General features: G+C 46.2%; 1 protein-coding gene across 2 annotated transcripts; it reads right to left on the bottom strand.

The window, feature by feature from the left end:
* Positions 1-1,227: 1,227 nt before the first annotated feature.
* Positions 1,228-16,962, bottom strand: LOC119458147 (THAP domain-containing protein 10). Of its 2 annotated transcripts, none has more exons than XM_049670796.1 (5): positions 16,414-16,962; positions 11,217-11,298; positions 8,250-8,438; positions 3,113-3,191; positions 1,228-1,375 (listed from the first exon to the last, which is right to left on the bottom strand). In XM_049670796.1, the coding sequence occupies exons 1-4, from the start codon at positions 16,753-16,755 to the stop codon at positions 3,169-3,171; spliced, it is 636 nt and encodes a 211-aa protein (XP_049526753.1). In that variant the 5' UTR covers positions 16,756-16,962; the 3' UTR covers positions 1,228-1,375; positions 3,113-3,168. The 2 variants fall into 2 exon arrangements, with proteins under 2 accessions (XP_049526753.1, XP_049526754.1); XM_049670797.1 differs by having other exon boundaries at positions 16,429-16,962.
* Positions 16,963-17,266: the final 304 nt, after the last annotated feature.

Below are 17,266 nucleotides of genomic sequence, written 5' to 3'. Positions count from 1 at the left end.
AGCAAGAGTACTCAGGTAAAACTTTCTAGCTGCCAATACATTTTATCAGCTGAGTAAATTGTCTTAAAAGATGCTCAACAGTTATGCATATGCAATGTTACTGAGAAACCTGACACACCCTATGCTTAAGCGCCCCAGTACAAGCCATACTTCGCAATATAACTTTATTTGGACAAGCATTACTAATTCTATTGTTGTAGAGATTACTTTCTACTACAAGTACTAACATTTCGTTAATATGGTTGCATGGTGGTATTAAAGTACTAATTGATTGATTGTATAACTTTTATTTTTTCAGTCCTGCAGAACACATATTAGCACGTCACGGGCCGCTCCCACGTCAGGACCGTCAGGCCTAGCCTCGTGCCAGCCGCATCGTGGGCCTGCTGGACAGCCCAACGTTGCTCAGCCAGAAGTGGGTTACGGAGGGCCGCCTCCCACCTAGCTGAGCTGAGGTCAGGGCTTGCTATGCAGATACATCTACAGAGCATGTGTGAAAGTGTTGATCTATCCCCGCAAGCAGGGCACGCGTAATCAGTGTGAATCTCCGGATATATCGCATGTAACGTGAACAGATTGGGATAGGTCTCTGCAAAAGTCTGAATGTCAGTGCCTGAGGCCTGGTGAGCATGGGGTGAGGAGAAGGGTATTGTCGCCGCGAGAGGTAGAAGTATTTAATTAAGTTCATGATAAGTGGCGGGCGCGTCCTACCATCCGTAACTTCTCCTCAGCCGTTATAGCGCGCGCGCGGCAGGCAAAACTTTTTTTTGTAGGAAGAGCAGTTTATGAATGCTTTACTTTCAGGGTAAACAGGGGCATTCCAAAAGTCCCAGCAACAAATTGCAGCAACTGTTTTTCACAGCATTTGTCTGAAAGCTTTCCCCTTTGACTGCTTGCTGCAGTGGAGAAAGGAAGAGGGATCAGATGTGATAGTTCCTTTGGCTAAACTTTGTCAGAACTTTCACTACTTTCCTTTTTTTATCTGTGCCTTGTCGACCTTTTTTAATCACTTAACAACCACACACCGCAATGCATAAAAGTAATCAGTACTTTCACCATAATATTAAGGCCATGAGGTCACCAATTACACTACTTATTATTAAGAAATGAGGCAACCAATTACGGTACTCGATACTATAAAGTAATTCCATTACTGAGACTTCATAGTGCAGCATCTGGTGCAAGCACAGCAAGTGCTCACTCAGCATGCATAGTATACTTACACAAATGGTTTCTGATGGCCGAGTGATATGTTTCAGCCTATCAGTTTTCCAAGAATTATTTGGTCCTGTAGGCAGTGTAGTTGAGCATTCGGGAAACATCTTTGAAGAGCACAACATCAAGGTGTACATAATCAGTCGCGAAACCTGCAATGCTGCAAAATTCGTGTAAAGCACACTTGAGTTCAAACTCATGACAGTGTGCTAAGCTGACACCAAAGCAAGCATGAAAATGTAAAGATGGGAACCATAGCAGATAACATAGTATTGATGCAGTAGACTCATTTCGCTGAGGGCCACGCCTTGCTACTGACAGTCCGAGTGAACTAAATGGCAAATGTGACAGGAGGCACTGGTCTAGCTAAAGGACCGATCTTCTAGCACATTATTTTATTTTGAATACGCTGACGGCCCATTGTGGAATTACATAGGGGGGATGAAAGAACGCTGATGACACAGTTTGTATTACGATAGGAATACTAATTAACAAGTGCACATGAATGCACACTGGCTGTTGATAATCGCTATAAAAAACTGTCACAGTCCAGATTTAAAATAAAAGTAAAGTAACAGATGAACCAGTAATAAAGAATGCATCTTAATTCCCAAGTAAAAACTGCAACAGAGCATTTTATGGATTACTATAAGTGAGCATTAGGTAGGCATAAAATAAAACATAGTGCCCAAGATCAAAATTTTTCTCTTGCAGAGAGATAATGAGTTAAATATTAACAGCGTCTGTGAAAGAGGTTGATTAAATGAACAAATCAATCAACATGTTTTAAGAATGGGTCAGATCATTCAAACGCTCACACGTCTGACCCACCAAAGCTGCTCCGCAGTCTACATGCCAAGAACACCATCAAAATGGATGGCAAAATGCATAAAATGCATAATGTGGCCAGTCTTGGATTTTTATATTTCAGGAGGCTGGTCAGTACTTATACGTAGCAATGAGGCTCCAGTGACTGCTGGCATCACGCAGCCAGTAAAAACAGCAGTAATCCACAGTGAGTGGGTGGAGTCAGACCACTGTCATTTATTAAGCTTCACATCTGCATACCACAAAAACTAGTAACTTCCAAAGCTAGTTACCTGGTAGTGTTAAATTTTTTGGGCATTAGTGCTATCTCTGGAAAGAAGCATCCTTCTGTACAACACACATGGCTTCACATGATTTCATCTAACAAAAATTGGGTATCTCAGTGCCCCTTCAACTCGTTCATTACTTAGTGAGGGTCTCGACTCTGGCAGCTTTGATGCTTTCAGGTAACATATTAGGGTTTACTGGCCTTCTCACAAGTTCATATACTATGTGACACCTGTGGTGGAAAAGACGTTCTTCATCCACAGCCATGGCTGTGAGTTGAATTGAATTGAATTTTATTGACATAAAACAATTTACCAAAATGAAATTGCAATAATACATCTGAATCCCTAGCCAGAGGCTAGTTGGGATTCATTCAAGTATAATTATGAAAAAGAGCGTGTCCCATAACGAAACATTAATGATACAAACAAAAACATTTTACTAACATTATAATACTTAAAAAACTATTTATAACATGATTATCACGCTACAATACAATTGAAAACATTTCCTACATTTATATAAGTAAGTTTCACAACATTAGCATACATATCGTTAGAATTGTACAATCAACAGTTTCACGTATATAATAAGCACAACACATTGTAAGAGGGTTTATACACAAATACAATAACGTACAACAGAAGTATACATGGTAGTATACTTTGTTTTACGGCAGTTGTGGCGCTGCTTAACACTCCCAGGCCTAGAACACCCATATTGGCACGAGGCTACTCAAGAACAAGCACTAGGAACTTCTTTTTACTAGTGGTATGCACAAAAGGAGGAATGGGGCTAGTACCTTGAAAGCCAGCAGGCCCAAAAGACAGGTATTCACTTATGGTCGGCCATTTGACGTCAAGGTTGCCTTTTGGTGCACCCTGTAAAGAGTGATAGATCATAGCTTTAGACCTTTCTGTGCCAGTTCCACTTGTCAGAAGTTGCTCACTTTTCAAGCCCTGACATTGTGATCTGACAAAAGGGCACTTTGCATGACTAGAATACAGTCACCGATTCTGATTTGGCTATGCATTTTGTATCTCAAAGCTACTCTTGTGCTGGGCGCTGTGAACACCTTCAGCTTAGTTTCTGCTTCCTGGAGTTCTGTAAGTTCACTACAGGTTCACAACATCTACATTGGACATTCCTTCCCAAATCAGAAACGCCTCCACAATTGCCAGACCAAAAAAGATTAAAACTGTTGCAGTGCTCAGTGGAAAAGTGCTTTCAATCCCACACCCCCCCTGAAGACAGCTGCCTACTGTGATCTGGACTAGCTGCGTCAAAAGTATGTGCTATTGACTGACTTCATAAGTAATGAAATGCGAAGTCCCCATACCAGTAACTTGAGCTTCTGGAAACATGTATTGGGCTTACCTTGTAAACACAACGTCTGAGATACTTTCAGGACGACCCGTCTTGTGATACAGCTCTCTCTGCACTTTTTATTCTTGCTCTTTCAACACCGACTTTTATTTACTTCTTGCTAGCTAATTTTTTTTATACGTAAAGACTAATTTTATCCCTGCTCTATACAATCACTAGGAAACTCCCCGTCACACCACTAGAAGTGGCAAATGGTGCTCGTGCCAAAATAAGCCGCTTATTCTTCGTGTCTGACATAACCACAGGCCTGCGTGCGGAGGTCAGTGTCATTCTATTCTCAGCTGTGCTTCGCAAGCGCAGGCAAGTCAAATCAACAGTACAAGCTGCCAATAAGACCGCCATTGCAACCTATGGGGAACAAGCACCACCCCCCAACATCGGCCTCCGTAGGACATTCCGATGGATTTTTCTAATTGCTCCCATCTTGGGTGTGGATTTCCTGCACCACTAGAATCTCTTAGTTGATTTGCACCGGAAATGCCTCGTAGATACTACAACACACCTTTCTGTTCTTGAGATAGCCTCACGAGTGCCACTTCCGACAGTCAACAGCACATTGTCGAAGTCAGTTTACAGGAAACTTCTTGAGCAATTCCCATCCCTTCTTCGACCGGCCAACTTCCTTTTGCCAGTCAAACATGATGTCACTCACCATATCATTACAATGGGCCCGCCCGTCCATGCTCAAGCTCGTCGCATACCACCTGACCGCTGCAAGATTGCATGCTGTGAGTTTAAACACATGCTCAAACTCAGGATCATGCAGCCTTCCTCAAGCCCTTACTCGTCTCCACTGCACATGGTGCCAAAGGCGTCGCCTGGAGAGTGGCGGCCATGCGGAGACAACCGTATGCTCAACAACGCTACCGTTCCGGACTGTTACCCACTTCCACACATTGCCGATTTTTCTGCACCATTGCATGGAACAATGATATTCTCCAAGATCGACCTAGTAAAGGCTTACCATCAAATTCTTGTGGAACCAGCGCATATTCCCAAAACGGAAATTATCACGCCATTTGGACTCTTCGAGTACATGCCCATGCTCTTTGGCCTCCACAATGCTGCACAGACTTTTCAACTATTCATCAACACAGTGATAAGAGGATTGCCTTTTTTTTTCACATGCGTGGATGATTTGCTTGCATTTAGTCACGACAATATAGGCGACTCTTTCGTCACCTCACCTAATACGGCTTTATCATCAATAGCACAAAGTAGGAATTCAGCCAACCCGAGTTGGACTTTATCGGTCACCGGGTCGACAAGGATGGCATCCGACCCTTGCTGTTAAAAGTTAAGGCCATACAAAATTTTCCTCAGCCCTCTTCCATCCACAAACTGTACGAACTTCTTGGCCTCACGAGTTTCTACAACTGCTTCATCCCTAACTGTTCCGATTTTCTCCGGCCCCTAACAGACATACTCCAAGGCAAAAAATCCAAAACAACTGAACTCACCTGGTCTCCAGAAGCACTAAAAGCTTTTGATGCCATCAAGACCAAGCTGTCTCAGGCAACCCTTTATGTCCATCCGAGACCAGGAGCCCCACTTTGGCTCATGACTGATGCATCCGATGCAGCTGTCGGAGCGGCACTACAACAGTTCGCGGATAATGTCTGGCAGCCCCTTGCCTTCTTTTCTTGGAAGCTCTCATCCAAGCAGACCCGCCACAGCACATTTTCGGAGGACTTTACCCCGAGACTGAGCCGCGCGACAACGATATTTTGCGACTAATCAGCTAGGGCAGGGCACATGCGCCGTCACGCCGTGATAAAAGCGAATTGTCCGTGACAAAAGGTCAACCTGATCAGAGAAGAGGCCACAGAATACCTTTAAGTAACGCGAAAGATAATTGGCACCGCTACACTAGTCATACACAATGGTGCACAGGGACTGAGCCTGCAAACTCTTGCTTTGTTTCTCACTCCTACACAAGCTGTGCTTTCCCTATGCAAGCTGCAGGGTACACGTAGCCTGTGATTTTCCAGCCCGGGAATATTGCAAGCTGCATTCCCTACGCCAATAGGTGGAAGTGGTAGCATAGGCTGCCCTGCTAAAGTGGCCCCTGGGAATGATTGGGGCTACTTTAAGGCCTTTACGAGAATCGCTGAGAGAACATAGAGCCAAGACTATATCAGTAGGAAGAAAATGCAACTGGGGTAGTTCAATCAATCAATCAATCAATCTGTTTATTTCTGTCTTTCGTGTACATCATGGGTTCTCAAAGTGGGTTCCGCGGAACCTACGGGTTCCGCAGGCCCCTGCTCGGGGTTCCGCGAGCCACTGATAAATTTTCCCTGGTCCCTGCTCTCAACAAGTGTCTAAAACGGCGAACACGAGATGCGCTTGATCCAAAGAACCTCCATTACCCATGTCCGAGTGTCAAAAAGCACATCACAGCGCGTAACAGCAACGCGCGAACTGCGCAATAAATACGCAAGCAGCTTTTAGCCACCTAACCTCTGAGAACGGGCAGCGAGCCTAAGCTTTCGCACTTGAATCTCGGAGGCCGTAGCTTGCCGCCTTTCTCCTATTTGTAGATAGGGTAGGTGCCGATAGCGTGTGCACTGACGTATACGTTGGTGGAATAATAATAAAAAAAAATCCGCGGAGCACCGCAAATGCGCGCCGCAGAAGAGCAATAACGGCGTAGCGACCAACCGAAACGAAGCGGCGCAGTCCGCATCGCCGTGGCCCTCAGCGACAATCGTACGCGGCACGTGACTGACAGCAACGCCGAAGCGCTTCGTGCCTAATTGTGCCTTTAAAGCCTTTATTCTTGCGTTTATCGCCGCGCGTAACACTGTGTTGGCGGCTAGCCACGTGCCTCCGTAAGTGCGTAGTCGCTATCTCTGATCGCGTCGATAACCACCGCAGTTTCGTCCGCAGCGGTTGCGGCAAATAGTAGTTTCGTTTTCACTCGATGCGCGCGTCGGCTGCGTGCCTTCACAACTGCGTCGTCGCCTCCCATGGCAGCGTCGATAGCAACCACAGTTTCGTCCACACTTCTTGCAGCGAATTGTAGTTTCGTTTTGCCTTGGTGCGTGTGTCAGCCGCCTGCCTTAACAGTAAAGTCGCCGTCCATGATCGTGTCGATAGCGGCCGCGGTTTCGTCCGCGCTTCTTGCGGCGAACGGTAGTTTCGTTTTGACTTGGTGCGTGCGTCAGCCGCCTGCCTTAACAGTAAAGTCGCCGTCCATGATCGAGTCGATAGCGGCCGCGGTTTCGTCCGCAGCGGTTGCGGCAAGCAGTAGTTTCACTTTGACTCAGTGCAAAGCTGTCGAAGATAAAAATCACCGGCTACATCGTGATGGACGGACAATTTGTTGGCGAGCAGCTGAGTGGCGAAAAAATAATCGGGATGCGCGCCCATTGGTGCAAAGCGCGTCTCAGATGAAAACGCGCGCCGCGAAGGATGTCGCGAGGCCTTCGCCGCTGCTAGCGCTAATCAGTCATGCGATGAAGAGAATTTCAGATTCCGCACTGGTCTTGTGCTAAATAGAAACAAGATTTGATGATTAATTGAGTAAATAAAAGCGTGTTGACGTAGTGAAGCATTTGTTTATTGTTTTCTTGATACCCTCGATAATACGACATTCGGTTAATTCGGCGGGGGGGGGGGGGGGGGTTTCTTGGCACTTTATGGAGCTTAGCAGGGTTCCCTGGGATGAACGTAGTTGAGAACCCCTCGTGTACATGATACAACGAAAATAGGTGGCAAGAGAAAAATAGCTGCTTTTTTGCAGCTTGACTGAGCTCTTGCCACCCGTACAGCAGCAAATATGCTGCTGTACGGGTTGGTGCATGATGGTGGTGCATGATGGCAAATAGCTAGATTTCAGCATGAAACAGACGAACACAAACGAATAGACACACAAACAAGAAGGGCACTGACAAACATCTGTTTGTTCGATATTGAGAGAACAAGCAGCCTATACGAAAATCTGTGCACAATGCCAGGAATACAACCTTTATTGTTTACCTGACGATCCAATGATTATTATTGTGCTTGAGGAGCTATGCCTAAATATTAATGATTGAATTATTTTTCTGGTGTGCACGTCCATAAATGTGCAAAATATTTGTTCTCTCGCTTTTGAATAAACAGCTGTTAGTGAGTGCATTTCATGTTTATGTGTCTTCGTTTGTAGTTGTCTGCATCCAGCTGAAATCTAGCACATATATCAGTAAGTTACACTGATAATGACAAATAGGTGACTAGTACAAAGCTTAGAGAGATACAGTAATTCAATAAATGTGATTGAATATATCAAATGACTAAATAATCAATCATTATCGAAGTGGTATTTTATAAGTAGATTATGCTGCATAAAGACGAATACAAAGCCTGATTCACATTTTTGTTTTTTTGTCTCCTCAATAATCAGAAGTTGTGTTACAGTTGGGCAATAAAAACAAGCACACAAAACTGTAAAAAAAAAACACTTGACACAAACAGACAAGATCAAAACAAGATACACTCTAATCATAGATTTGTTTGAACATTCAGAACGTAGGAATATAAATGACAAAGCAGCATTCCGTGCCTACCTGGAGTTTTTGTTTTCACTTCTGCTTGTACTCCGACATTCCTCCTCCTTTTGCTCAGCATGGCCTGTGTTGATTTCACTGTTAGCGGCAACGAGCACTGAGTGATTGCACTGACTTGCCCCATTGGAAGAGTTGCAACAGCCACACTCGCCATTATAGTATAATTGCGAGTTGGTCCCAGTGGTGGACCTAAGAGGGAAAACGAAGATGTAGCCAGTGATGAACCAGTACCGTTTAAGTTCGGACCACTTATAATGTAACCCCGTATAGTGCAGGAGCGGCTATAATGCGGTCTTTTCTGACTCCCGTTTACTCTCCCCTAGTACTCCACATATACGCATACCACCCAAAGTGAAGCCGCGCCAGACGAAATACCGCTTATACCATGGGTATTGCGGGAAAATCTCGCAGACAAGTGCAGTGAGAGAGACTGATTGTGGAGAGGAAGAGGCACAGAAATAGGAGAGAAGAGACAAAAGGTTGAGGCAGTCACTGAGCCGATGGCTGCCAGTGGCAGCCAGGCGGCACATTTACACTTTAGACAAGAACCCCGTGCCTTCCACGAACGTGAGAAGGTGCCTGAAGGCAGCGCTGCAGTGCCAGCTGGGGAACCGCAGTTGTGATGCCGAGACAGTTTTCTTCTTCTTTCTGGGGTTTTACGTGCAAAAACCAGTTCTGATCATGAGGCACAATGTAGTGGAGGGCTCGGAATAATTTTGACCACCTGGGGTTCTTCACCGTGGACTACAACGCAAGCACACGGGCGTTTTTGCATTTCGCCTTCATCGAAATGCGGCTGCCGCGGCCAGGATTTGATCCCATGACAGCAGGAAGGCCCAGGTGTCGAGACAAGCCCAGTAGTGAGCACACTTCTCAACGAGGTGCACTGGCCGATAGGAGGTGAGAGCGAGGAGGGCGATCCGGAGGAGGAGACAGGGAGCAATGAAGGAACAGAAAAAAAAAGAAATAATGCTGTGCCACTGTGTTACGGTCGTGCAGGGTTGCCTAGGCAATGGAGAAGTCTTTTGCTCAGGTCGCTTGTTGGCGGCGTGCGCTCTGCACCAAATGCATGCGCACTGTTGCTTTTTGGGTCTTCAGTTTGTGTGCAGAAAATAAACTGTTTTTAATAAATCCAACATCGCGGAAATATTGTTTCCAGAATTTTGCTCCATGTTGTGCTTTATTGAAATTATACCTATCCAAAATTTCATGACGGTGGAGGCCATGGGTGTATTTCACGTTCGCCTGACGCAATGTGCTTCAATGTAAAGTGTAGATATTGCGCGTGCGACTTTGACTCCGCTATCAGTTTAAGGTGCACTCCATAATTTTCGTTCGGAGCTTTTAGGCTTTGTGACCACACACAAGCTTTCGCTGTTCACCAGTATGCGCGCCTACAAACTTGGTAGGCGTTCACAGCAGTTACAGCAGCTGACCGGCCACGTACCCAAACTTCGGCTCAAGCGCGCTGCCCTTGGTTCACCTGTGAGTGTGAACAAATTCGAAACACACCCCATCCTCTTCTCATAGCAAGAGTCCCTACACGTCATGAAAATTGAGGGAGTGGTGTATCACACGGCATTACTGATGTGCAAGTTGATGCAGTGGCTGAAAGCCACATTGTCACTGTCTTGCCAAAAGCTTTAGATGACAGAATGGTAGGGGAGAGAGAAGGGCACTACACATTTAATACGAAGCATTCTTTTCAAACTTCAGGCCTTTGAGTGGGGCTATCTACCTAGCCTCCTACTCTGGCGGGGCTGGCGGTGCCTACCAACTTGAGCTGCTGGGTATATGCTCCTGCTTGCGTTGCCGGCATGGTCACAGCATCATCATCATTTGAGCTCTGTCATCCAACCATTGCCTGTGATTCTCGCATACTACCTGTGTCGAGCCAGCTGGCACGCGTAAGAAGGTCCGGATATGTCGGCTGTGGAACACCAGATGGTGGTCGCCTCCACATGAACAGCGATTCAAAAGCAGGATTCCCACCCTGTGTACGCCAACCAGCTCCTGATGCTCACAAAGAAGATCTTGGAAGACCGCAGCTTCATCGATAAATGCATCCACTCGCGATACTGCATTACTCAGAGGTTTGCTAGAGCGGCTCATGGATGGCGTACTACTAGGTTACTACTTGTCACAGGGGAAGGGGAATGTGTTCGCAATGATCAAGCAGCTAGACAAGCCCACATTCTTTATGACTCTCAGCATGTCCGAACTCCACAATGAGAGCCTGCTCGAAGTCATCGAGACAGTCAAAGAGCCCGAGGTGGAGGCAAGCCACCCTAGGGTCGATGCCATAGCCAGCTACCTGCAAAATGCTTTGCATAATTTTGATTGCACAGTACATAGGATCTGCATATTTTTTTAGAAAAGCAAAGGCAGAGGACTAAAGGGACAGAGTTGGGGTCTGAAGGGAGGGTATCTGGTATGACACGGTATGAAGGGTTTCCATGCTTTTATCTAAATAAACATCTATGCTACAAGCAAGCTTCACGGAAAAAATAAAATGCTGGAAAAAGACCTTATTTTGTGTCGAATGCTGAGAAGCTAAGAGGAAAGAGTGACCAGTGCGGTGTATGTCCAGCTTTCACCAATATGGTCACTGCATAGCTTGCGACCACTGCACTAGGCTGACTGATGCATGCATGCATGGTTTGTGATACAAGACCACCACCTCCCAAATTTTTTCCTCTGCTGCCCTTAAATGTTCACTGTGTGTTTCTCATGCAGCCCGGGTCAAAAGTTTACAGAATGTGTGATCGGAGAAAAAGCAGAATATTTTCTACGCAGCCTGGATTTTAAAAACGATATGTATACGAGTGCATGCGACCAGCATATTGAAATTGAAATATCAGCGAGCGTAGGTATTAGATACAAAATGCCAGATTTCAAAACCAAACTAATATTGACACCGCGGTACGTCTATGTACCGAATCACAAAATTAAGAAACAGGCACTGACCTGTGCTTGGTGCACTGCACATGTGAATGCAACTCCCACTGCTCCAGGAGTCAGAGGATATGATCCCAACAGCAGTGCCTGTCTGCAAGAGGTCATTTTGCATTAATGTATAACTGCCTATAGCATACATCTTTACTGCAATACATACAGAATATAAACAAGCATCAACTGCAGTACTTAAAGGGTCCCTGAAACGGTTCGGACAGGTTTTGTAGACACATAGGGTACAGCTACAGTAAACATTCGCACCACAATTTATGTGAAACGTCTCATATTAGGAGAGCTATGAATGATTACAAGTTACCCTCTTCCATAGCCATGCTTTTTCTCGAATCGTTTGCCAAGTGATCGGGGCTAAGTTCCGCCTTCACTGGCTCTGCGTCACGATGAGACGTCATGCCATCTACTTCCAGTTGTCTTGGAGCCAGCACGTGAAGCCTCTCCAACCTCTCTGCCAGCCACCTGGCAGTCGATCTCAAGCGAGAGCTATCGAAGCAGTGTGTGTTGTGAGCATTCTGTCGCCAGCGCCAAGCAAGTCCGGTATTCCAGTAACCACAGACTAGCTGGGTGTTTTGACAGATGGGTGGAGGCGTAAACTAAAGCCCCTCCATACTACTATTGCTGTGAGGAAAGAGCTTTACCGTAGACATACGCGAGCGGCCTGATCGATCTGCACAGTCCAGCTATCTCGTGGCACAGAGCTTAACCAGCCAAACAAAAAGTTAATATTGCTGCAACCTAGTGCAAAACATTTTAAACATTTAGAAAAACATGCTCACGATTACGCTCCTGCCATAAATTTACACCAGCAGCAAAGTAGAATACACTACATTACTGCTATATAAGTTCTGTGTTTGGTTGAGCTCTGTGCCACCAGGTGGCTGCACCATGCACGCCATTCACATTTGGGCATCTGCTCACCCCGTAAAATGCCCAGGCGCAATCCGCTTGCACTTGAGGTTTACCCGGACATGTGAAACACTATCGTAGTAGTAATTCTTCAGCGTGAAGTGACGGCTGCAAATGCGAAGATGCTGGTGCCAATCGGATACCGACAACCAGTGCTGCAGCCACTCCGTTCTTATGTTTGCCTTGCAGAGGGACACAATGTCGCAACTTGATATGTCACCAAGCACTACGTTTGCAGCCCACAACTATGGTGTACTGGAGTATTGGCAGTGTGTCATCCGGGCGAGAAAACATGGCTCTTCTTACGATGACGGCCTGGGGTGTCTACTGCAGCGCCATCTGCCGCTGCAGCCTGAAGTCATTGCTGGCAAGTGGAAAAATAATGGTGCAACACAGGGCCTCCGGGATCGGCAGTTATGGCTGTTGTGGAGGTAATGCATGTCCATGCAGAGCTTGCGGATTGTTTGCAGAGTTTTTTCCTGCCGCGTTCGCACATTCTTTCTGTGCACGGCAAGCACTGGGTTTATAAAGGTCTTTTTGTTTTGTGCATTGTGGTTCCTGCACAATGATTAGAACAACTCCGGGCTTCTTCAGATCGGGGACATCAGGAAAATTGGCTGTATTCTTGCCCTTTGGCAGAGCAAAATGTACAAACGATGGTGGCTGCATTCGTCACAGGAGGAGGAGGAATAAACATTTATTGCGGAACCAGCACTTTAAGATGGCCGGGCCTAAGCCTCCCATGAGGGGACGTCGAGGGCTTGCCTCGCCGCCGCCTCACGGGCGTGCTGGGTCGCCCAGGTTGCGTGTTGGCCATATGACGACAGTAGGACAAGCTATCCGATTGGCTGCCCAGGGTGCATCATCGATAATTTTTCCAACCCAATGGTGAACAAATGCTCGTAATAGTTGGAATGTTAGTTAATTTGTTTCTATAAAAAATGTCAGTTTCACCCGAAAGGCGAAGCATCGATTGTGATAGCAAATTAGTAGACAACTATACGAAGTAAGTATATTACTTTTATCGGCGTATAAACTTGTAAACATTCGCTTACTAACTAAATTAACAAGCACGGTGTCACGCGTGCACAGGTAAACATGAACACATCTCGCTCGTCACTGAGCATTATCTTTTTTTTCTTCAGTGAAACATGGTGATGGCTTTTCTGGATTGCGAAACATTCACAAGAGGATATTGCAGCTGTGTTCGGCAGACATGCGAACGGTGTTGCAATGCGGCAACTCTTGGCCTGCTGAAAGCGTTGACACGCTTTTATGATGTCCCGTACTGTCTCACAATTTTTGCACATGAGCAGGGTGAAAGCATTGTCAGCGATCCCTTTCAATACATGGCCAACCTTGTCTGACTCGGCCATATCGCTGTCGGCCTTACGGCACATTGCCAGCACGTCCTGGATGTAAGAGACATATAATTCTCTGGAAGTTCGGACGCAGGTCGCTAGTTCTTTCTCTGCATCGCTCCTCCGCCAGGCAGGGTGGCCGTACAAGTCCTTCAGCATCTGCTTGCACGTGTCCCAGTCGCTAAGCTCTATCTCGTGGTTATCGTACCACACCTTCGCCGTGCCTTGTAGGTAGAACACCAAGTTCCAGTCTTCCATGTCAAGGTGGTCGGTGCCGTAGAACGTTCCTGAATCCCGCGGCTGAGATAGGACAAACCATCGACATTTGATGTGAGGCACGCCATTTCGGGTCCTGTTTCTGGCGACTACTCTGGCGATTGCTGCTTACGGCACGGCCGTGCAAGCGCCGTATCTTGAAAGTGATCTGTGACGTGCACAAAGTGCGCGCCCCCGTGGGCGTCATCTTCAAAGCGATCTGCAATGTGGACAAAGTATACTACGCCGAGTGCCGGTAAATTCGTATGTGCTGTGCTTTTGACGTTTAGTTCCTGTTGAAGCGAGAGACAGCATGACAGTCAATTCACTCACTGCTGCTGCTGCCATGCTTCCTAGCTCTAGCGTATTGACAGTGAGTTTCCGCAGTCATCGAGCGAGATGTGTTCATGTTTACCTGTGCGCGCGTGACACCGTGCTTGTTAATTTAGTTAGTAAGCGAATGTTTACAAGTTTATACGCCAATAAAAGTAATATACTAACTTCATATAGTTGTCTACTAATTTTCTATCGCAATCGATGCTTTGGCTTTCGGGCGAAACTGTGACATTTTTTATAGAAACAAATTAACTAACATTCCAACTATTACGAACATTTGTTCACCATAGGGTTGGAAAAATTATCGATGACGCACCCTGGGCAGCCAATCGGATAGCTTGTCCTACTGTAGTCATATGGCCAACACGCATCACTTGGTCAGGGACGGCGGAAAACTCAGGGGAGCGGTGCCACTGCGGTCGGTAGTGATGTACATTTTTAAAACTTTGTAATAAATTACACACTTTACGCAGAGCGCTTAGGTGTGTCAATTAATTATCAGACGGACCTACCCTAACGACTTGGTATGTTTATACAATATCGTCAAAATCGTTTCAGGGTCCCTTTAATAGCGAAATGGCCAATGGAATAGGCAGGTCTATGCACATCCTTTGGAAAGTACAAACAACAGTGACAGCCGCAGAAAAAAGGCACCTCAGAATTTTTAGAGTGTCGCAGGTGATGTGTATGCTTGATGGTTTCCTGAAGACTTGTAATGATCGCACAGTGTTTCTCACAGAATTCACCAAGATTGCACAAACCATGTGGAAGCTCTTCAAAACGACCAAGCATCCGTGGACTACTGCAGGCTTCTTCGCCAAGTGTACTTCCAACTCCTCAAGCAACACATTCTTTACAGGCACCATATTAAAGAAAGTGGCTAGATGTGTAACACATCTTTTCCAACCCCCCTTGATGTTACCTTACTCCCCAAAGCAGCTTCAGCATTTGGAGTGTCTGTTTCAGATTATCTGGAACCGGTTATTAGTAGTTTCAGCATTTGGCATGTCAGAACCAGTTATAAAACCCATGGATGATGGTCCTCGATTTTGCCAGTGAGCGCATCTCAGTTTTGCGTAATATGTGTTCTGTTTCGCTCTTTTCTGTTGTGTCTGGTGCGCCACGCATCAGGCCTTTAGTATGAAGTACCAACAAGCCTAACTGCAACCTTACACCACCTTTTCTTTGTACATGAGACATGAACAAACAATCAGTGGTTGTTGTACTGGTTTTGAGATCATTGATGGCAGCAATAAAAAAAAAACAAAGAGGGTCCTTGAATGCTGCAGAAGAAGGCAAGTAATCTATTATGCAAGACGGTGGGCAACCTGCCACATGCAGTGGAATATTATTTGGCTTACATGTTTGTTCATGGCAGCATTGCTAAATGATTGCAGATGTTTTCTTACTGCATTAAAGAAGTGTTGCAGTGGCTCTTTAAGAAACACTTTTGATTGTTCTATAAGCTACAGCTGCCTCTTAGGTAAATTCTACACCAAGAAAGCTGGTTATATTTTCTGACTTACCTTCCACATAAATTCTTCCCACATAATGTACAGTAGTAAAAGGAGGTCTTCGTGCCCTTTCTTCATTATGACTTAATATGACTAGCAGGGGTTTTGTGTTTGCTTTGTATGGCACAGGACAGCACGGTAGTGCCTTTCTCCTACAGAACTGGGTGCAGCATAGCTTCCCGCGTGGAACTCTCTCATTGCTGATAGTTCAACCGTGCAATAAGCCACAGAGACTGATAAAGTAGGGGCCGTATTCTGAAACGTTCGCCCCCCCCTAGGTGAAATTTCTTTTTTCGCTTTCAGGCGTGCGCTGATTGGCTGTTTTAGCAAAATTGGATGAGCTGATTCGGTGGTTGAGCCCGACGTCATTCAATTTTGTTCAACCAGCCAATCAGCGCGCACACTGATTTCGCCTAGGCGAAATTTCGCCTAGGCGAACGTTTCAGAATACGGCCCTAGATTGCTACAAATTTCGAGCCATAAATTGAGACTTAGAACTTGGGGGTTACTTGCTTAAATTTCCTCTGCAATGCGATCGCACTGCGGCAACTATACCTTAGAAAGGTAGGAACGTACGTATTGCATACTCTCTGACATAAAACTGCACTATCAATTATTTTCTCCTTCTTTAGGACGATGAAATATTTCGCTTCAGTTTCGCTCCGCAGCCTCTTTTCGTGCGTTTCCATGAACAAACGCACGAAAGGAAAATGCGGCACTTGAGAGGTAGATATGAAATAACTTGTGCGTGATAAGTAGTACGTATATCAGTACCAAGTAGGACACAAAGCGGCCTTACAAAGATCAGCGCATGAAACTTACCGCAAAATTACGCACCTCGGTTCCTGGACCCGTTGGCGGTGCAGAGATGAATACTGCACCAGCAGGGTACAAAGTAGGCACTGAACCCTTGTTCAGGTACTTTCGCCTCGTCGGTAGACCGAAGTCGGCGCAGTACTGCATGTTGTATACGTAACAGTCCGACGAGAAGTGCAGGGAGCATACCTGACTGCGCCTTCCCGGCATCCAACTGGTACCTCGGACGGCCTGCACGAACTCGGTCCATGCTTTCCTTTGATCGTCGTCGGATGGGAAGTAGTGAAACACAACATTGTCGCCTTCTTTCTTGCCGCAGCTCTTCACGACACAATACCTCGGCGCCATGGATGGGTAACTGAGTCCGTAAATGCTTGCTGTACTCAGGCCATGTCAACTTTCTCGCAGGCAGGTTTTCGGCCCGCTTTAGTTCTCAAAACGATGAACAGCGGTGACAACGAAATATGCGGGCATGGACGCGGTGTGCTGGTTAATTCAAAAGCGGCAACGGCGCCAAGTCGATGGCATCCGCAATGCAGAGTATTGCGCAATGTTTACCTCGCAGAATAACCGCCATACTGTGTGCACGTCTCAAGACGGGGGTCAGTTTCGGTTTCGCCTGCGCCAGGCGAAACGGCGGAAGCTGCGACCACAACCAAAGTAGAGTGACCTAGAATTGGAGAGTGCCCGGAACGAGCATCCAAAAAGTGAAGCCAAACGACCGTAACGCCGCTTGGGGCGCTGCGATCGGTAGCACACAGCCGGCCGTGGCTCAGAGGTAGAATGTCTGCTTTTCACGCAAAAAACCGGGGTTCGAATCTCGGCAGGAGACGATGTGTTTCCGTTTTTCTTACTACTT

The sequence above is a fragment of the Dermacentor silvarum genome, chromosome 7 (genome assembly GCF_013339745.2).
Source record: "Dermacentor silvarum isolate Dsil-2018 chromosome 7, BIME_Dsil_1.4, whole genome shotgun sequence".
NCBI lineage: Eukaryota > Metazoa > Arthropoda > Arachnida > Ixodida > Ixodidae > Dermacentor > Dermacentor silvarum.
This window is presented reverse-complemented; position numbering and strand designations above follow the sequence as displayed.